Here is a 22,544-nt window from a genome sequence, read left to right on the forward strand (position 1 = left end):
TGCGCCGGAGGTGGGCGAGGAGTGGATGGTGTCAGGGCCGGCCCCTCGCACTTCACTCGATTGTAATTCCATCCCCAGGCTGGTCGAGCCTCCCTCCCCGCGCGGCCAGCCGTCCCTCCCCTCCATCTATCGCCCCCCCCTCCACCCCCCACTAAAAGCTCAGCCGCGAAGCCGGCTTCCCTCCCGCACGCCGACTCCCGCCCGCTGTCCTGTGGCTTGGACTCCCCTGTGCTCCGGGTCCAGACCCTCTGGGCCCCCGACCTCCAAAGGATCCGCGGGTCCGCAGGAGACGCCCTTTCCCTGTGCGCCCCGGACTTGGTGAAACTTTGCAGGCTCCGGCGGTGTCATGGATTCAATCCCAGGCGTCTTGCTCCGGCTCCTGCTCCTGGCTGCCAGCGTCCGACCCGGCCCTGCGTCGCTCCGAGCGGCTCATGGAAAACCAGGTAAGGCGCCCCGTCCGCCCGCGGCCACCGCGCCCGAGCGCCCCGGTCCTGGTCGTGGGCGAGGACGCAGCGCGGGCAGCGCTCAGCCTCGGGGGCCCCACACCAATCGCCGCTTAACCGGCTTCAGCCCTACCCGAGCTCAGCAGAGACGGAGCTTCACCACCCCACCCCGCGCGGTTCCAGGGATATTTGTTAAAAGAAATGATCTATTTTGCAGACCCAATCAGAGGTGGTGGGTCCTCTGTATTTGACCACAGAGAGCTAAGAGTTGGGGCGGCGATCATGCTGTCTCAGTTACAGAGGCTTAAGCCTGTGCAGAGGAGTCAAACAGCTCCTCCTGGGTCTCAAAACATCTTATTGGATTCACATTGCCTAGGGCCCAGCCATTTCCTGTTAAGTGTCTGGAGGTTCGGCTGGAGTCCCCCACCCAGTCTCCAGTCCTGCCCACGCACTGTGTAGGGATGTGGGTTCCGATCTTAGGATCCTCTTCCACCCTGGGGCCATTTGTGCAGAACAGAGCGCCCCGTGGGTTAATCTGATCTTGTTTTGAACTTCTGTCTTTGCTCTGCTGTTTAAACAAAGATGTATGCCTTGTAGGCTATTACAAAGGATTGGAGAGAACTCGAAGAAATCCCAATAACTTGCATTTCCTTTAGTTACATATAGGTAAAAAAAAAAAAAAAGCCTTTGTGTATTCTTATCTACTTTGATTTGGCCTGTGTTGTGAGATTATCCAAAGTAGAACATTCTACACAATAAACTTTTAAACATTGTTTCTGAATAACGATTTTTATTGTTCTTTGCTAGGACCTTATTTAGAATTCTGAAAAAAGAAATCTGCTTTTTCTTAGCTTTGTAAGTGAGGTTGTCTTATGGGATTAATTATATCTTATGAACAATGGGAAGCAGTATAACTTTATTTGAATGCAGTCTGCAGAACCTCACAGAAAGTGCAGTTTGTCTTCACAAATGTTTCTCTAAGAAAGAGGCAAACCAGGGGAAATTTATCAGAGGGCAACGAAAATAATCTTGGCAGGTTCCTATTTGGCTGCTCAAATATTCTCACTGCTCAGGGCCTATGTGGTGCTCCAGGACTTGCTGCCTTACGCCCTCCCTGCTAGGGTCCCCAGCCCTCAGGTTTACCTATCGCCACTTGGCCTGGTTAGCTGCCTTGAAATTTAGGATCATTATCACAATCTGTACCGTGCTTAAGTTATGAGCTATGCCATTTTCTCACCGGATAATTTATTTTGGCAATAAGAGCAACAGTCCAAGGGAACATTATATTAAATTTGTTTTTTCCTGCGTACTCACATACATGCACCTTCAAGGATTTCAATAAAGCCATCTAACTTTCCTCCTTAAGAGAACCACATCCCAATCAGCTGCATTTTGTAGGTTTCTTTACACAAAACCGTCTAGTCACGATTTTTGTCCGATGCATGGTTGTATCTATAGTTCTTAAGTCTGAATGGTATGTGCAAAGTTCTTTTAAGGATAGATTTCAATCCACTTCAACAGAATTTTTAAGTATTTCACAATTGCGTATATAGTTCACCCTATTTTCTTTATCTCTCTTCCTCCTCCTCCTACTTCTCTTTCTTCTTTTTCTTTAGTTCCTCTCCTAAAAATATTTTCTACCTGGTTCACTCAGAATCTCATTCTGATATTCATGCCACAAATATGTCATGTTGGCCTTTCTGATTTTAGTTCAAACATAGATGCGGTTCTGATAGTTGGAAACTCTACCTTTTAAATATTTTTGGCATATCAAATACATCAATTTCAAGATAGAAGTTATGCTTAGACTAGGTTCAGCCTAGAAGAGTTTTTTATTGCTTTATAATTTTATCCAGACACTGGCTTTCAGGTTGGAAAGCTGCTCAGATTGAAATGACAGCTACTTCATAAACTTCAGGGGAAATTTTCTTCCTGGGCTCATTTACATCCTTTGGAAAGACTAGTTTTTGATCCGGAAAATTGGTCCAGATTAAAAACTGAAAGTGCCCTGCTTGGCTCTGATGTGAACACCAACAAGCTAATTTATAATCTTCCCCAGACACCAGCAAACCTTGCTAGTACCCATGTGGGAGCACCTTTATACCTTGTTTCTGCCACTGAAATCAGTCCCTGTGCAGGACTTTGAAGGTAGCCTGGCCACCATGCAGGCACAGGGGCAGACCTGTTTTGTTTGGATAACTCTGTCTCTACTTTTGATAAGTCATCCTGAAAATTCCCCATCCTCACCTACCTTTGGTAAAAAACAAACAAACAAAAAAACAAAAAACAGTATCAAGTATAAACCCCTTCTCTCCTCCCCACAGTAGTTCATCTTCTGGCATTGAACATGAAAAAGAAACCTCTGCATTTGCTAAGACTCCCAAGAAATAGCAGTTTTCAAGTCAAGTCTAATTAAATAATAAAAATTAGCACTAAGTAAGTGCTTGCTACACTGTTCTGACATCTTGGCGGCCATTCATTTCTTTAGCCAGCCCTATATTCCCTGTGGAATGAGTACTTGTCTCCCTGGTTTACTGAAGGGGGAATTGTGGCTCAGGTTAAAGATCTCACCCAAGGTCATAGGGCCACTAAGTGGTAGAATAGGAATTTAGGCTTTGATATTGAGGATCAGAAATAGAGTCCAAAGCAGCTCCATTTGCAGAGGTATACAGCTTGACAAGTAGGGCATCTTCCTTGAGGCTGGAGAGGGACACTCCCAGGAGACAGAGCCGGGGAGGCCATCTGAGGGCATTATCCCTGCTGTGTTGTGTAGGCACCAAGATGTTCTTACATATGCATGCCCGGGAATGTGTGTGATACCCACATGGGGTTTCAGAAGCCACTGTCCAGTGACCTCATCCTTAAGGAGCAAGAAACTTAGCCCTTCAGTGTAATGATGAACCACGCGCTTTGTCTTGCTGAACTGCTGGGGCTTAAGGCTTGAGTCTCATAGAGTCCAGTGGAGCACCTGGGGGTAGAGCTAGGAGCCTCTGAAGAATTTGAGGGTGGAGGGCTCCCCAGCCTATACCACCATCATGGGCTCCAACATCAGGTCTTCCCAGTGTGGAAACCCACTTGTTGGAAAGCCTCCATTCCTTTTCAAATAGAAATTAGAATCATTGATCTGGAAGAAGTGAGAAACCCTCATTCTACACCTCAGTTGAGGAGCAGAATGGGATTTTGCTCAAGTTACACCAGAAGCTGAACTCAACCAAGTACCCCCCACCCCGGGGGGGGGATCTCTAGCCAAGCGCTCTCCCCCACCCCCAGTATCACCAGAAAGTGCCAAAGGACTGGCCAGCTTCCCCAATGGCGCCCTATATACCTGGGACTCACCACGGACTTATTACTTTCTCACTTATAGCTCTCATCCAAGCCCCCTTTCCAAAGTACGTAGCTTGGGAAGCTCATCTCTTCTGGGTGTTTGTTCTTGTCCCCTTCTAATATATATAGGGATCTGGAAATATCTATCTTCTATCTATACACAAATAGGTTTTATGAGGTAATATACAGGGATGTATCTCTAATGCATATGTGTGTGTGTTTTCTTTTTCTTTTTTTTCAGTACTAGGGATGGAACTTAGGGGCATTCTAGCTCCAAGCTACACTTCCAGCATATTATTATTATTATTATTATTATTATTATTATTAATTATTATTATTTTCAGGGATGGAACCCAGGGGCATTCTACCTCTGAGCTACTACATCCCCACCCCTATTTTTTATTCTTTATTTTAAAACAGGGTCTCACTGAGTTGCAAAGGGCCTCACTAAGTAGCTGAGACTGTCTGCAAATTGCGATCCTCCTGTCTCATCTCAGCCTCTCAACTGCTGGGATTATAAGCGTCCCCCACCATGCTCAGCTATGTGTGTGTGTGTGTGTGTGTGTGTGTGTGTGTGTGTGTGTGTGTGTGTGTGTTTGACACCTAGCTGTCTCCATATACCGCTAAATCTACTTTTGATAAGAGCCCTGTGTGGGTCAGAAGCAAAAGCACTCCCTGACTTTTTAGTCCATCAGCCTTTCTAAACTCTTGTTGGCTTCTACATCATGTCTAATCCCCATAGAGAAGCTCCACCCTCCCTGTTTTCTCCATAATTCTCTGTGAGGGTAGGGGACAAAAAAGACAAGTTCGGGGTAAATGGAGTTCCACACTAGGAAATTAGGAAGTATTTATTTCTCAGAATTTTTCTAGAAGAAGTGACTTTTTTTTTTTGTCTGTTTCTTTACCCAGAGCTTAGAATTTGAGGTGATGTAGTTATCCATGTCTTCATGGGTTACTAGAGCTCAAAAGTGGTCAGTGATTCTGAGCTAGGCTTGTGACGGATGAGGTCCCTCGTGTCTGAGACTAAGGTGGACCTCAGCTTCCACACGGCAAGCAGGACTGTAGTTTTTCCCAAGAGGCTAAATGAAGGACATGAGGTCTTCCCCGCAGACGGCCGATTCCCCTCTTGTCTTGGTGACTGCAGGTCAATCTACACATTTTGGAAGTGCACCTGCCATTTCAAGGTGGGAAAGGGAAGGAGATATGGTGGATGCTACTTGGCCATTTGTAGGGTCCCACACACTCATTGATCCCATTAACTGTGGACCTCTTTTTGGAAGAAGGATCCAAAGTATGGCTCTGGCCTGCAGATATGAGATGGAAGCTATTTGCCTCCTTGAAGAAAACCTGATTTCACAGAGGAAAGAGGACTCAGAGAAAATAAATAAGTTAATTAATTAATTAATTAATTAAAAAATCAAGTCAAATTTCTGCCAGCAGAGGGCATATGCTTCAGAACCAGCTCTGAGCCAGTCTCAGGTCTCCAGCCAGACAAGTTCAGTAAGCCCTGAATTTCTATTTGGATAAAAGTTTTGTTGATGTTGCTGTTATTGGTATTGGGGATTGAACCCAGGGTCACTCTACCACCAAACTCCACCCCCAGCTACTTTAAAAACATTTTTTGAAACAGTCATGCTGTTACTGAGGCTAGCCTTGAACCGGCAATCCTCCTTGTCCTAGCTTCCCAAGTATGAGGATTACAGGCGGCACTACCACACTCAGCTTGTGGATAAAAATTCTTAGAGTGCATCCGAAGCAGCTGCCATTTCAACAAGAACTTCAGGTGACTTGGTGCTGGCAGTTCAGGCCATACTGGGAGAATTTGGACGCTACCTCTGTCTCCCTCCCTTCTGCTTCCTCCCTGGGTATTCCATGACACATCTGTTATCTCCTCCTGATTTGTTGACACCAAACTGACTGCTAGCAACATGTTGTTCAAGGTATCATAATTTAATAAAGCAACCCTGTATTAAGATTCCCAGTAGAGCTGAGTGTGGTGGTACACTGTAATCTCAAAATTTAGGAAGCTGAGACAGGAGGATTATAGCTTTAAAGCCAGCCTCAGGCACTTAGCAAGATTCTCTTTCAAAATAAAAAAAAAAAAAAGGAAAAAGACTAGGGGTGTAGCTCAGAGTTGTAAAATGCCCCTAGGTTTAATCCCCAGTATCAATCAATCAATCAATTAATCAATCCCACTCGCCATTCTTGGTGGGCTCCTTGGAGGTTGGATTTGGGTCTGTATTTTTTTTTCTTTTTCTTCTTTTTTTTTTTTGTGGGTCCAGGGATGGAATCCAGAGGCATTTGACCTCCAAGCTACACCCCCGTCCTATTTTTTATTCTTTATTTTGAAACAGGGTCTCATTAAGTTGTGGAGGGCCTCACTAAGCAGCCGAGGCTTTCAGCAAACTGCGATCCTCCTGTCTCAGCCTCCCAAACCTAGGATTACAAGTGTGTGCCACCACGCCCCGCTGTATTTTTCTTACCATGTCAGAGTGACATCTTTTCTGAGCCAGATCCTTCTCCTCACCCTCTTTCTCCACATGTTTGTTGTCAAATGGCTGCACCAGAGAGGGAGATGCTACTGTAGAGGCCAAAGGCAGGTCACTCCGTCTGGCCAGTCCCTGCTGCCCTGCCGCCCTCACCTCCACAGCGCTGGCTCTTCTGGCCTCCAGAGGCTGCTCCCTCACTAGATATTCAACAAACCTGGGTTCAAGTCCAGACGCTGGTTTCTATGGGTTGGTGACACGGAGCAATTATATAAGCTCTGTAGACATCAGTAAAGCAGACGAGGAAAGAGTCTACCTTGTAGGCTCATCTAGAATGAGGGAACACATGTACCAAGGTTCCAAAAAGGATTAAAAGACTGAAATTTGAAGGCAATACTGAAGAAACTGGGGTTGTTTCTGGATAGGAAAAAAAGGCATCTTGAAAGAATATACACACAAACCTATATAGAATATACATAAAAACATACACTCATATCTATATTGTATTCATATACATATTGTATACAAATACACACACACATACATATATATGCAGGTATCCATTTAGATCTATGAGCCAAAACAATAAACACAAAAACATTTATGATTTTATATGCTCACATTTTTTTCCATACAAATTTATATGTGATCAATCTCATGTATTTAATAATTCAATTTGTGTTGAGCTGTAAACATTTTCAGATAAATTAATTTAAAAATTAAGATTCTCTGGCCAACTATACCCCTTGATTTTTAGTTTGGAAAATGAAGCTGCCCAGTGTGCAGTTTCCCTTGAATGGATCACCTTTGCCAAAGAGTAACCCACAGAGCGAGGGACAGTTTTTGCCTGGTCATAGTCTCTAGCAAAGTTCTACAGAACGTGTGTGTGATGGGGCGGCTGTTCCTGGAAGAAAGTTATACAAGCTTGTGACTGGGAATTGGCGGGAGTTTGCATGAAGTTGGAGAGTCAAGAACTGGTTCAAATTTTGCTCACTGGCCAATAGAGTCATTCATGAACCAGTACCAGTGACCCAGTAAGATAGACCGGGCTTAATCTAGCTCCTACTAACAATTGTTCCATTTCCTCAGCTATCAGAAGCCCCCACTTCCCCCGGATAACCCACCATCTTATTGTAAGATCCAAAAGAAATAAAGCAGATTAGGGTTTTGAAAGGGCCAGAGTGTTATCCGAGGATGGGATGTTGCAGGTCAGGCATCCTTAATCTGAAAATCTGAAACTCAGAATTCTCCAAACTCCAGAGCTTTTTGAGCACAGACATAATGCCACAGTAGAAAAGTTCACACCTCACCTCATGTGTGAAACTCTATCTCATGCCTAAAATTATTAAAAATACTGCATAAATTACCTTTAGGCAATGTTTATAAAGTACATGTGAAACATACATAAAATTTCATGTTCAAACTTGGGTTCCCCCTCAAAAAAAAAAAAAAGCCTGGGTCCCATTCCTAGGCTTTTAAAATTAATTGTCATTAATATTTTATGTCATTCAATATTTAATTAATATGCCATTAATATTATAAAATCTAAAACAATCCAAAATATGAACCACTTCTGGTTATGAGGATTTCAGATAAAGGATAACTCAGCCTGCATTATCTAATAATAATCAGTAGTTATTACCGTCGTAACTAACCAGAGTGAGCATGGACCTACTTTCTAATGTTTTCATTTCATTTCCAACTCTCTTCCTTCTTGATTCCCCTAAAGACACTTGACATTTCATTCTTTGTCTGACTCTGCAAATCCTGAGCAATTTAAATTTTAACACTTGTGTTTGCTGACGGGGCACCCAAAAATCCCCGAATCAAATTTAATGTAATGCTAATGCTATTTATTTTTCTTGTTGTAATATGTTTATATTAGCCATTTAACAGTTTACATCGTGCAAAAGGAGTTGTATCAGCAGGCACTTTTCCGTAACATCTGGGCAGTTGGGAACATAATACTTAAATATAACCTGCATTTAAAGCCTTCCTTGGACAGATGGCTAATTTTATTGATCTAATCTTACACGTAGGAATAGGTCCCATGATCCTTTGCTTGTAATTCTTGGAGTGAGCAGAGAAATAAATAAAATGGGTGACGGCTGTGAATTAGATGCCTGTTATATTGTCTGTGATTTATTTTTTAAATACTTTAATATAAATAGTGGCTGTGTGAATTACTTTAATCTCCACCCTAGGGAAGCTTAGTTAATGCTTGAGGTAATCCAGCTAGAAGACATCCCTCTGACATAAGAGTTTACATCTCTTTTAATCTTTCGGTGACTGTGCCATACCATTGGTTAAATGTGTGAAATTTCACCTCTGCCTTAGGTGGGAATCCACACTCGAGGGCTGCTTAGGTTTCATTTGAAGATCTTTACTATATAGTCCTCTACCAAAGGTGGCTGCAAAAAGACTTTGAATGATGTTATTTAAAAAAAAATAACACCATAGAATTTGTTAATTAGCATGAATTATGTTATAGATACATTTTCACTGGTGAAATATGCAATGAACTAAGAAGATTGTATATGTGCCTGTAGTTTTGCATGATCAGAGGGAGAATCCTGCAAGCCAGTGTCCTGTTTCAGAACCTCATGTAATAGTAGATTCATTTGCCAGCAACCCCTCAAACATAGTTTGCTGATCCAGCCATTAGAATATGGATCCCATTGATATATCTACCTTATTACATGTAAGCATGTGCTTGTATTGATCAGGGTAATTAATGCTGCCTGCTTTAATAAACATCCCATATTTTGGTGGCTTTATACAATTTTTTTCACTTATCCTAAGTCCAAAATAGCTATTTCTGCTTGGACTAGGTTGTTCTCTAAATGGCGACTCAAAGACCAGAGTCATTCCAGCTTTAATAACTCCATCTTATAATGTCACCATCTTCAAAATAAGCCTCTGAGGTGGAAGGTTAAGAGAAAGGAGGTTTGTGTGAGAGATTTTATGTGTCAGATCAGAGCACAGTCACATGGCCCTGCATTAATGCTAAGAATTCTGGGGAACGAGTATGTGCTGTGTGCACAGGAAAGAAATTAGCTGGATGTGGTGGGTTGTCTCTGAGGTATTACTGAGGGCAAAGATGAAGATGTTAAAAGGGCAAAGAAGAGATGTAATTAAATTTGCAAGAGCGGGTCCTATGATAATTTTTGTGTCCTTTGTATGTGGCAGAATTTGACTCGAATTTGCTTGAATTATAGTGTAGAGTCTGGTTGAAAAGCAAATCATCATTATATTAGCCTGCTTTCGGTTCCTGTACCAAAACACCTGAGGCTGGATACTTAAAAAGAAGAATCTTATTTTGGTTCACAGTTTGGGTTCAAAGTCATGGGGCTGTATCTGGTGATGGCCATGATGACAGAGTCCAAATGTAGTACAGGAAAGAGAGAAGGGGTGTGTGTGTGTGTGTGTGTGTGTGTGTGTGTGTGTACCTAAAAACTAAGCATTCAGATTGCTTTAGGTCAATTTGCAATAAGGTTCCAAAATATTTATGTGGTGAAGTGAATATATGCTGTAGGTTGTCTTACGTATTTCCTGCCTTTTACAAAAAGTGGAACCCTTTAAAAATTAACACAAGTATCCAGTGGACTAAGTAGAATGAATCTCTAAAGCACATCAAACTAATCCAATGTTTTAGAAACCCCTTCTATTCTGTGTCTCATAACAAAAGAACTATTCATGGTAGAGGAATTTAAATGAGAGGTGCCTCTTAAAATATAAAAATCTTTTTTTTTTCAGACACTACAGTCTGCTCTGATGAGAAATGAAGGTGGTGTGGACTCATCCCAGTAAAAATAAACTGATATATTTGATTGATCTCACTTGATCTTTGTAATGCAGATAAAACAGCAAAAAGGAATCAAGCATAGCTGGGACATGAACCTAAGTTGACTAACCCCTAGTCCTTCTTGCTTCCCATCAACTCAGAGATGTTTCTGCAGCGAATGGATGAGCTGATGGCGAGGGTCACGGCAGCATGCCTGAGTCCCGCTCTGCAGCTTGGAAGGATCTTGCCAATGAGACATCCTCATCCAGCCTTCCCATGGAGAGGCTCATGTGTGTCGTGGGGCACTGCAGACAATGGCCCAGGACTGTTTTCAATCATGTTCTTGGCTGGTGTTTAGGGAAAGTGCTAGTTTTGCAAAATACTTGATGACTAAGAGGCTGTTTCCAACTGAGAAGCAACACTAGCAGCTGGAGGATTTGCCCTGAGTCCTCCCAGGTGTCTCCTTTAGAAAAACCCTCTGGGGTGGTCAGGGGCCACCAGATGACTCAGCCTGGCTTGGAAGCTTTCCATCCCTCTGTTCTTCAGCCATCTTCTTTGGTAGCCAATGATATTTGCTAGACTTTCAATGTGACACATTTCATAGTTTATCATTCAAGTCTTAAGGCTTCCTATTTTATTGCTCTTTAATGTTCTGGGAGTTTCTAATTGGTATAGTTAAATAAATAAATCATTAGGTTGATTTAAAAAAAGAAGCATTCATTTGACAGCTACTTTAAAGCAGTTGATAGGTTTTAATAATAACTTATACACAAAACAGATACCTTTCAGCTTGGAGGAATTGTAACAAGACTCTAAGTAGACAAACTTGGGTTTGAATTCTAGCTTCAGAATTTATTGTTATCTGATGACACAGTACTTCATCTGAAATTTAAGGTTCAATAATACCTACAATGAGGATTTGTGTGCTTTATTAAAGTACACAGACAAAACATTGGTACATAATAGAAGCTCTGAAGTTAGTGCACATTACTGGGTTCATTACGACTTAGGAATTTTATACAGTATTAGACATTGACACAAATGCATAATTGAGTTTAGGCACCCATGGAAATGCAAACAGATTTTCATTTCCTTAATTTTGTTTATGGATTCTTGGATTTTTATGCCTCAAAATGATGACTGTTGGTATCTAGATTAGTCATGAAGTTCTTATCATTGATGAAAGACTGAGAGTCAGATTCAAGGTCAATAAAAATTACCTAGCCAGGTATGGTGGCACATGCCTGTAAACCCCACAATTGGGAGACTGAGGCAGGAGGATCGCAGGTTCAAGACCAATCTCAGCAATTTGGTAAGACTCTTCGGAATATAGCGAGACCCCCATTTCAAAATTAAAAATAAAAAGGGCTGGGGGTGTAGCTTGGAGGTAGGATGCCCTTAAGTTCAATCCTTAGTGCCAAATAAGTACATAACAAGCCAATGTCTATTTGAAGCTTTGTACAAAATCAAGAAGACAGGATCAAACCACCCTAATAGTAATAGTTTTTCATGTGTATTTTGTATGGCTTTTTACACAAAAGAGCGTTATTTATAGTTAGGATCTTTATATAGAAAAGTTCCTAACCACCTTCTTTAATGTGGTAGTAAGAGAATAAATGCAAATGATGCTATTTCTGTGATGTCTGCTCTCTCCCTTTTTGATTCAACCATATTCTGTGCCAGAATAATCTTCCCCAAATGCAGTTCTAATCCTGTCACTTTTGTGTTTAGTATCCTTTTCTGGCTCCCAACTGCCTTCCAAACTTTAAAGCTGGGCATCTGAGGTTTGTCTCAATCTGGCCCCAACTTTCCTGTCTTCTCACTGAATGCACAGCTTGTTCTCCTGCCAAGCTCGATTATTTGTGGTCTCATAGACCTCCTCTTCACTTTCCCAGTGCTGAATATTGTCCACATGTTGATCCTCCCCTCATCTCCGCCCGAGAAAACGCAAGGACCCTTGGAAGCTTGCCTCAGTTGCCCCTGGTCTGTGAGTCTGCTCCTTCCTAGCCGGAAGCCATCCCTCTGGTTTTCCACTTCACCTTGTACTATGTTCCTGGCACACTGACCCATGTTTTCTATTCTTAACTGCCCAGAAAAGCATCACGGCTTTGCTACCTTTGCACCCCTTCCGTTGCCTGGTGGAGGGTATCGCAGGTGGTCGGCCCCCTCACCAACAGCCATGGAATGGAAAACAGTGGCCTCATCCTGGGCTAATATGTTTTCACGTCGTGTGATCAATCTGGCCCTGCTCCCAGCTCATTTCCTTCCTCAAGTGCAATACAGAAAAGTTGTTACCTCCATGTGACAACATTTTTGCTCAACCTATGCAGACATTTGAAAACCCACACTGCTGTGTGATTTAAAGCAAGGACTGCCCCAGGGAGTCGGTCTGCAGCCGTATATAATTTAAGTCCTACCTGCGCACCGCCAGGGCTGTTGGGATGGCAGCATTTTAAGGAGACGCTGATTGAGTTCATGCTGCGAAATACTTAACCAGGGAGCAGGCTGAGTCTGAAGTAGCATGTGGGGCGGCCTCACATCTGCTTTTTATCCTGTCTTCAGAGGTCAGGAAGCAGAGGCATTACCCAGACATCAGGAGATAGAAGCTGGGACGGGATGAAGAAGGTTCAACAGCCCTTCTTCCCCTATCTGTCTCCAAAACCAAATGGGCTTGTGGGGGAACGGTGTGGGGGACAAAGGGTGAAGCCGTCTGTCTCCTGTATGAACTCTGACTACAAGTTGGCGAGGAAAACAGCACCCCAATTCTTCACCATCCCTCTTCTGCTTTACTGGGCCGGCCCCAGCTTGCTTCCGAAGATCAATTCTGCAATCCCTGAAAAGTAAAGCAGCCAAATACCAGTGTTTGCAAAGGTTTTTTATTTTCCTTCTTTTTTTTTTTTAAAGGACCAACAAACCTGCTGAAATGGATGCCCCTGGGTAGCTCAATTGAAAGCCATCAACTGACTGACCATTTATCAATTGACTTCTTTAGATATCTATATCAAGCTATATATATATTATACATACATATATATCACACGTTATATATGAAGAAGTATATTATAGTGCACACACCTACATGTATATAAAGTTAAAATAAGCTGTATTATAATAGCAATTAAAACGAGCTACATAAATCATCGAATACTGAAGTATCAGGAGTGTACTGATGTCTGAAATTTACTTTGAAATACATAAAAAAATAAGATTCACTGACAGATGATGGAGAGAGGGATCGATTGTTAGCTATGTCAAATAGAGTGATACATTAATGGTAGAATTCAAGTGGTGAGTACACATGTCCATTCTAAAATGCTTTCGCTTTTCTGTATGCTTGGATATGTTTATGACACAGTGATGGAAAAGATGAACTAACTACTAAGGAAACACGTGACTAGGAATTGTTGCCCATGAAGAGTGAGGTCCAGCTGGGCGTGGTGGCGCCTGCCTGTAATCCCGGTACTCCTGAGACAGGAAGATTGCAGGTTGGAGCACAAATCAACAACATAGTGAGGATCTCAGCAACTTAGCCAGATCTTGTTTCAAAATAAAAAATAAGAAAGGGCTGGGGGTGTATCTCGGAGGTAGATGCCCCTGGATGCAATTCCTACTGCTTAAAAAAAGAGCATTTTGCTCTGCACCCACACACTGGGAGGTTTTCCACCTTCCTTCTGCTCCTGGGTCCAGGTTGACCTTCAGCTCCCCTCTGCCCTGGCACTTGCCCCCGGGGGGCTGCCTCACCTGGCTGCATGGCCCTGCTCCTTTGCTGTCTGGCTTCTTTAGGGGTCAGCCAATCACTGGGGGTGGCAGAAGACTAGAGAAGAGCAGGGCAGAGATTTTGAGGATTCCCCCCCCCCCTGATTTCCCCAGGCTTTGGTCCTGCTTTAAAGAAGCAGTTGTTTGCAAAGCTCCCAGCCTTCCACAGCTCCCAACCCTGCTGGATCCAGCGACACGACTTTCTCCACTTGCCCAATCCGCTGGAGGGACAGTGACAGCGTCTTCCTGGCATGGTCCCTGGGCGCATCGGTCTCCTTAGTTATTCCTTAAAGCTGCTCACACCTCTGTAAGGAGTCTTTTAATTAAAATCTTTTCTTAATTAAGTGAATTCTTCTTCCTGCTGGGACCCTAATTGATACCTTTGATACTACTGCTTTGTACTATATGCCCCATTTCTACTCTTTTCCTCTCTAGACATCTCCATGAGGTTTTGATTTGTGTTTAGCTTGCATTCAGAACTCTCTGAGGATCAAGTCTGATTTAGCTTAAGGATGCCTACTATAAATTCATGGAGTAACTGCAAATGTAATAGAAGCCTTGCTATTTCGAGGGCGAGCTTGTCCTCTGGGCACAGAGGTGCTGGCCACCTGAGTAAGAGCACACTGGGACTGACGTGCTCATGGCTGTGCGGTGCTGAGAAGTGATTGCCTTGGTGTCCAGGACTCTTAATAGAAATTCCACCAGCAAGTTCTAGAGCTCTCATGTACCACCTTGTGCCGGATAGTCAACAGTATTGCATTTTACACTTTGAAATCTATTTAAAAGGTAGGTTTTATGTTAAGCATTCTTACCACAGCAAAACAAAACAAAATCTCTTAATTACTCAGGTGACATATATTATGCTAAGTTTTTATTAATGTATTAACTAAACTAAAATGTAAGCTAAACACCATATCTCATGTTAGCAGATAAAATAGGGGGTGCCCTGTTGAGTTCACATTTCAGATAAACAGTACTTTTGTAATACAGTTTATTAGATCAAACAATTAATTTTTATTGTAGGTATATTCAAAATATTGCAAAGGCATACTTAGACCAAAAAGTCCTTATTCACCTGAAGTTCAAATTTAACTGGACATTTTGTGTTTCTGTTTGCTAACCTAGAAACCCGAGTCAGAGCATAATCACCGTTTGGTGACATTATCACAGTTTGATTTCCTGAAAGATTGATCAAAAATACAAATTTATAATACTTGGTATACTGTATAGGCTAAATAAGATGGTTATTTCATTGTTCTCCTCCCTCAAATAAAAACAACTTAACTGGAGCCGGGCTTGGTAGCACACACTTGTAATCCTAGTGCTTAGGAGGCTGAGACAAGAAGATCACAGGTTCGCAGTCAGCCTCAGCTACTTAGTGAGGCCCTCTACAAGTTAGTGAGACTTTGTTTCAAAATAAAGAATATAAAAAATAGGGCTGGGAGTGTAGCTCAGAGGTGGAATACACCTGGGTTCCACCCCTAGTACTGCAAAAAAAAAAAAAAAAAAAAGAGATGCAAACTAAACAAAGGGTATGGGTGTCTAAGGAGAGTTTTTGTTTTGTTTGTTTGTTTAATCAAGCATCAAGCATGTTATATGTGGATATGTGGATGGCTGAGTTCAGACTCTGGTGAGAAAATTAGAACATGACTCAATTATCCGACCTGAGTGGTGAGGGGGTTGAGGTACTTATACCTATTCTGTTAGTCATGGGAGAGGGCTGCTGGGAGGGTGGGTGCTAATTCCCAGCACTTCCAGGCTGTGTCATCTGAGAAAACCCTCAAGCCAAGAGTTGTGATCTGGTAGGTGGAAGTAGGCTGGTCAGCTCTGAAATGGTAAGGCCTCAGAGGTATGGCTGGCACTAAAGAGTCTGCTATACTCACAGCTAATTTTATTTGTAAATACAAGACTGAATGCCTCTTGCCATTTTGATAGACAACTATCTCCCTCTCCTCCACTACATAAAACTTAATGTATAGTAGTCTTCTTATCCATGGCTTTACTTTTCGTGATTTCAGTTACCCATACTTAATCACAGCCCAAACAATTACATGGAAAATTCCAGAAAAAAACTCAATTTATAAATTTTAAGGGGCTTGCTATCTGGAGCACTGTGAGGACCTCTTGCACTGTCCCACTCCATCCTGCTCAGGACATGAATCCTTTGTCCAGTGTTTCCATGCTGTATATGCTACACAACCATTAATCACTTAGTTGTTATCTCAGGTTATCATATTAATCATCTCAGTACTGCAATGTTTGTGTTTAAGTAAATCTCATTTGAGCTAATAATGTCTTCAGAGTACAAGAGTCATAAAGCTGGCAGTTTGGCTACTGAATATTATTATAATTATTCCATTATTTGTTATTATTAATATTTTATTGCCTGTTTTATGAATTAGACTTTAGCATATGTATGCATGGGAAAAAGCAGTATAGATAGGGTTTGGTACAATCTATGATTTTAGGCTTTTACCAGGGGTCTTAGAGCATATTGCCCTAAGGTAAGGGGAGGCTACTGTATATTATGGGAAGAAGGTAAAAGATATTTGTGAATGCTTAGTCCTGCAACCCACTTTACAGTTCCAGTCTGCATTGAGATCTTCGGGGGGGGGGGGGAATGATATCAACCTCACAGTACAAAATACAGCCATTTGATTGAATCTCCCATTTTTCAGTTGGACTGCTTGAGTTTTTGATTTAAGAGCCGCCAATAATATCTGGGGGAAAAAAGATTTGTGCTGAGTAGGTCAATAAAAATTAAATCAAATTAAAATTAAATTAAAAATAAATGATAGTCTACATTGTTAATAATATGTCCAGTTGTTTACAACACGTTTGTAGGTCACTGCTTATTGCAATGGGGAAGAATCCAGATTTACACTGAAAGGCACATATTTTGCCTTCACAAAGCAATAGCAATAGCTAACATTTAGAGTGGTTGTTTTGTGCTGCCAGGCACTGGTAGCACAGTACAGCCTCCTAATCTAGCATCATACAGTCCTAGAATGGTAGCCCTCAAAAGGACTTTAAAGGCAACTGTCTAAGCCTGAGTGTTCTAGGGAAGATGCCTCGCTTGCACAAAGTCATGTTGCTAGGTAGGTAGGTTCTGCAGCCCTGGGCTGCTTCCCTGTCCGCTAGAGCCACCACCTCTATGACTCCATGGTAGGGAAGCTGATCTGCAGGCTTCATCTTCATGGATCAGTTCTTCTCTCCTGTAGTATTTAGTCCCGGCTTCTACATTTCCCTCAGCCCACTCTCAAGACATCTCCATACCTGGAGAGCCAAGCAACCTATGCAAAGGTTGTCCCCGATCTCCAGTCACATCAGGGCTGCCTTCTTGACTCCTCCTTGTTGGCTCTAAATTCCAGTGAATGCACCTCACAGGGGCATGCAGATACAGAGGCAGGGTGGAGGCATCGATGGGAAGCAACACTTGGGCAGTATCAGAATTCTAGAATGATCTCTGTAGCATACTCTGAAGTAAAGCACCCATGAAGGAGAACCCGAGGGGAAATTTGTGTCATAGGACAGTGTCAGTAGCTTAGTTAATCACTTGGCTTGCCTCTCCCTGGTGGGGATAACCTTGAGGAATGAATCCATGATGGCAAGATTCCAGAACATTTTTAAAAAACACACTTATAGTCATACCTCTTAGAGTACCACCTTGTCTAGCATTGATTCTTTAGAGCCAAGGTTAGCAAACTCTTTTGGTAAAGGGCCAATGGTAAATATTTTATTTATTTTTATTCCTACCTATTGGGCATGACTGTGTTTTAATAAAACTTTATTTACAAAGGACAAGGGCCAAATTTGGCCAATGAGCTGTAGTTGGCCAATCTTTATTTTAGAGTATTGGGACTCTACTAGTCCTGAGCAAACCTGCTGTTTTCTTTTGTTTGTTCCCTCAACCTCAATGGTCTCCTCACACTCTTCATTAATACCATTAACATTCTCTTATTCCTCCTGAATGTCTGTTTTCTGGCAGATAGTTTGATCTGATTCTTAAATACTAACAATGACTGAGTTGTTATAACCGTTGAAATGTGTGCTGGGCGTTAGAGCTAGTCTAGGTGTGGATGGTCCTATACTAGCTGAAAATAATCCCGAGAAGATCAAGACCTCACCCACTAAGCACTAAATCTGATGGAGCTAATAGGCAATAAATGACTACATCCAAAATAGACATAGAAAGCCTAATAGGCCTGATCCATATACTAGAACTCCTATTCTGCTCCAATTTTAAAGAAATAACAATAGCTCAGTAAAAAAGAATAAGACCCGATTGTTATCAAGAGTAATTCTTTTCATATAATTAAATAGAAACTCTTATCCAATCCAATTTGCCTTGGTTAGTTAATTGAAAAAGTTAGTTAAAGGGACAATTTTCAGAGATTTTATTACATTTTATTTTCATTAAAAGGTTGATAGGAGCCGGGCGTGGTGGCGCACGCTTGTAATCCCCGCGCTTGGGAGGCAGAGACAGGAGGATCGCGCAGGTTCGAAGCCAGCCGCGCGCGCTGGCTTAGGAGACCCTGTTTCCAAATAAAAATGTAAAAATAGGTCTGGGAGTGTAGCCCGGAGGTAGAAGGGCTTCCAGGAACCCCAGTACCACCAAAAAAAAAAAAAAAAAAAAAAAGGTTGATAGGAGATGCATTTGGCAGTGTTTGGATGGAGTGCAAAGCTTTTTTCTTTTTTTTTTTAAATGAGAGCCCACCAGTTGGAGTTTAAGCATAAACTGCAGCCATAGTTCATTATAGTTCATTATCTGAATGCAGGATGCATCTAGATTTCTGTCTTTTAGAATCGTAGCAACGGGTTTTAGGAATCACCCTTATTGAGTTATTTGCAAGTAATCACCTTAATTTTTATAGCAACAGCTTTTTTTCCTTGCATTTGTATTTCAATTGTTTAATGAAGGAAAAGTCATGTGATGACAACACCTAGGAATATCAAGAGTGATGAGTCTGTACTCTACGGAGCTGGAGGTGGCTGGGAGGTGGGGGCCATGCTGAGGGCCTCCCAGAGTGCGCCCTGCCATCCCAAGCCTCCCAGGGGACATTGGCTGCCATCAGTGTCAGTATCAGGGAATAGAGGTTTTTGGTTCATTCAGAAAGCAACTAAGGGAGACTTTTCTTTTGCCCAGAATGATTAAAAAAAAAAAAAAAACTGTTTGTATTTGGTATGGTTCATTGAAAATAAATTTCCTGCCTCCTGTTCACTCATTTTTACTCAGGTAATCTCTCCAAGTTGGCTGCATACAAATTTCTGTCAGATACTACTGAAGTTGTCAACTAATTTTGCCTTGTTGGAGTTTCAGCCAAGGAAATACTCTCCAGTGAAAAAGTGTCCAACTATCCCTAACGTTGGCATCTTCTGTAATGAAATACACAGGAAAAAATCATAGCAATCAGAAAACTCAAAATCATCTCATGCCAGAGTATTCCAAGTACTTCAATCTGATAACACTTCTATTCCTTTTAACATCCTTTTGAAGTAAGGATTCCCCATGACCATCTTGAAGAGACTGACGCAGAAAAAGGTTAAGTAACAGAGCTGGGACTTGAACAAAGCCAGGCTGGACCAGCGCCCTTCTTCTTAGTCACAGCTCCTTTTCTGCTGTTCTAGCCCTGAAGTTGCTCTTCAGAGGGAGTTCTGGAGACATGACCCAAATGAATACGGTGACAATCACATCTCTTACATTTTACAATTTACTCCAACAAGCGCAAATGGTAGGTTATCAGCAGAGGTTATCAGCCTAGAGGGAATGAGGTGAGCTCAGCTCACCAAGTCAGTTCCTTGGCATCATGGGCAGCTTCCTGCCCAGAGTGAGGTCCTGCCAGCTCATAGGAAGCTCAGAGCAGATACTTACAAAGCCTCCTTGATCCTCAGCCACATCACCATGAAACTGCGGCCCTTATTTTTCATGGATATATTGCCATTAGAAAGCTAAATCACTGTGTTGAGTATCTGAGTTGGGAGTGCTTTGCCACCAGTAAGCATCTTGCTAAACTTCACAGATATAAACTATGGGGCAGACATCACTCCTAGACAGTGACTCTGCTCCTGTGAAATAATAACAGTGTGCCAACTCGCTCAGTCATAAACACCCCAACTAGGGATTGAACATAGCAAACTTGGCCAGGGTCCATGACAGAGTTCTGGCAAAGTCAGAGACTCAGTTCACATATTAAATGGTGTTCATCAGCGTAACACAAAAGATGCCTATGAGGGCAATGATGGAAATACAGGAGATTGTTTGTAATAGTGCTGATAGTTTGCATTTATATAATTTAATGCTTCAAACTTCACAAAACTCTTACCTGTGTTGTCACTATTGCTACACATATGAATCGCCCTGAGTAATAGATTAGGAGTCAGAGTGATTTTACAATCCTAGACTTGTGACCTTGCTCATGTTTCTTAATCTGCCTGAACCTTGGGGATTTTTTTTCATATGTAAAATGAGGGATAAGTCATTTACCTTTCAGAGTTTTACAAGTTAAGTCCTATGATGCCTCTGATGTGTCTGTGCAGAGCCTGGTGAGAAGTTGGTTCCATGGAGGTCTCCTTTATTTATGTGAGCAAATTCAGAAAGGTTAGCAGTTATAACAAAACTCTGATTAGTCTCTTGACTCTTTGACTAGTGTTTGTCATGCATGATATGGAAGCAGGCAGACTTCTAACTGATAAGGCAAAGGCACCATCTAGTCGGAGTGTAACCCAACCAATCAGAAGGAAATGGCTCTCTGCTGAGCTGACACATGAAGCGGGTCTGACTCAAGCCCTCAACGGGGGCAGTGACAAATTAGTGTCACTTTGCTTATCACTTATTCATGTCTACATATTCATTTGTTCATTCAGGAATTGTTTATTTAGCAAGCACCATATGCTAGGTACTGTGCTAACTTCTGGGAATAAAGTGAATAAGAAATACAATAATTTTTCTAAAACTCATTAATGCTTTGGAAAATTCCAAAGATATAATGGTTCCTATTGGAAACAGAAATTACTTAGTTGGTAATTTAACTGTATTAGATTTAAATCATCTGATTACAGATTATAGAACTAATTATAAAGCTGAAAGGTACATTATAAACTGCTTTTTAGGATAATTTCTTATTATAGGTCTTTATTAATGTGGCTTTATACAAATGAAAATTCACTGCACAGGTTAGATGGTCTGTAGATTCCACAAAACCGTTAGAGATAAAAGGGTTTAAATATGTGGTAAGGCTGTTTTATTGTATTACCCAATTTTCTTGACATCATCTAGCACTTTCAATATAATTAGTAAAATAGCTGTACCTTTGGAGTTATAAAAGAAAGATGGTCAGTTTCAAAACTGGAAAATGGAAAGTACACATTGATGGGAAAGAAAGGCTCTCCACTTTGATATTATCTTTTATACATATTATTCTCATCTTCTGGTCAAATAGAAAACCCTCATTTCACAATTGTACTTTACCCAGAAAAACTAAACGATTTAATAACATTTCATAATATCAAATAGCCTGATTGAATAATTCACATTTAAGGTCTGAGAGTGGAGTTTTTGAGTTTCTGAGGAATTGGTTCATAAGTTCAGAAAATAGAGGGCTCTTATCAATTCTTAGAGAAAAGTGGTATTTTTTTTTTAGTTCCATAGTGAAGCTCAGGACAGTCTAAATGCTAATTTTATTATAGTAGAACTCTTAGATTATAAAAAAGAAAAAGATGGCAAACATTTACTTTATTTTCCTCTTATAAGTTACATAATTAAGTTGTCTAGACAATATTAAATTAGCCCAATTGTTGAGTAATCCTTCCCCTGTTTGCATAGACCAGATGTGTGTTATTTCTTCAATTTTGGAGCAGTTATGTGTGGTAGGAAGAGCACTGTGCTCTAAGGTAGGGACCTTAAGTAGAATCCTCCACCTTAAGCCCTGTAGCTGGGTCCATGATCCCTACAAACTGTCATGAAGGTAAACTTAGAGAAACTTAGCAGATCCTTTCATTTTTCAATCACCAATTCCTGCCCGATGTAGGGTGGGAGAAGAGGAAGGCTTCATTTGCTGCTATTAGTAGAACCTCTTTAAACTCATGCTTTATACCAAACAAATCTCTCTGATACCCACCTTTCCTTTGACTTGCCTTTTTCTTCTATGGGACCATCTTTCTTCTAGTTTTCCAAGCTTGAACCCTTAGAGTTATCTCTACTTCTTTCTCCTTCCCCTTGTGTATGCCTCTTCTTTCTTTGCTACTACTCTTTTATTTTCTTCCCTTGCATTTCAGTTACCAGGTCTTACTTCAAACTCTTTTTACTTTAGCCCTCAATGGACTTCTAACTAGCTCGCCATCAGTTTTTCTCATTCTTACCCATTAGGTATTAGTCAGGGTGAGCAAGGTTATGCTGCAATAAGGAATAGCCACAAGATCTCGGTGGCCTGAAATAAAAATTGCTTATAGTTTATGCTACTTAGACATCATACATTATAGAAGACTGAACTCTGAAGTATCTTCATTCTGTAACCAAAGCTCCATGAATTAGAATCTTGTTTGTTCCTGATGCAAGAGAAAAGTGGATACAGGAATATATTAGATGAATAAATGTTTTGTCCCAGAAATGGCACACTAACTTCCACTCAGGGATATTGCCCAGAACCAGTCACAGGGCAGAGTCATGTAACCTTATGTACTTGGAATGAGTGGGGAATGGATATCCGGAACACTAGAGAGCCTTACCATTTCATCTTAAAACAAAGACCAGGT

At 41.5% G+C, this 22,544-nt stretch overlaps 1 protein-coding gene across 4 annotated transcripts in view; it reads left to right on the forward strand.

The window, feature by feature from the left end:
* Positions 1–346: 346 nt before the first annotated feature.
* The window catches only part of EGFLAM (EGF like, fibronectin type III and laminin G domains), a gene marked incomplete at both ends in the record, with an annotated part of 177,362 nt that continues 155,164 nt past the window's right edge, over positions 347–22,544 (forward strand). For all 4 annotated transcript variants that reach the window (XM_080694810.1, XM_080694811.1, XM_080694812.1 and 1 more), the window contains one exon: positions 347–443. In XM_080694810.1, coding sequence (XP_080550936.1) covers positions 347–443 — 97 coding nt within the window. The remainder of the gene's footprint in view (positions 444–22,544) is intronic.

The sequence above is a fragment of the Muscardinus avellanarius genome, assembly GCF_963383645.1.
Source record: "Muscardinus avellanarius genome assembly, chromosome: 1".
NCBI classification, from domain to species: Eukaryota; Metazoa; Chordata; class Mammalia; order Rodentia; family Gliridae; genus Muscardinus; species Muscardinus avellanarius.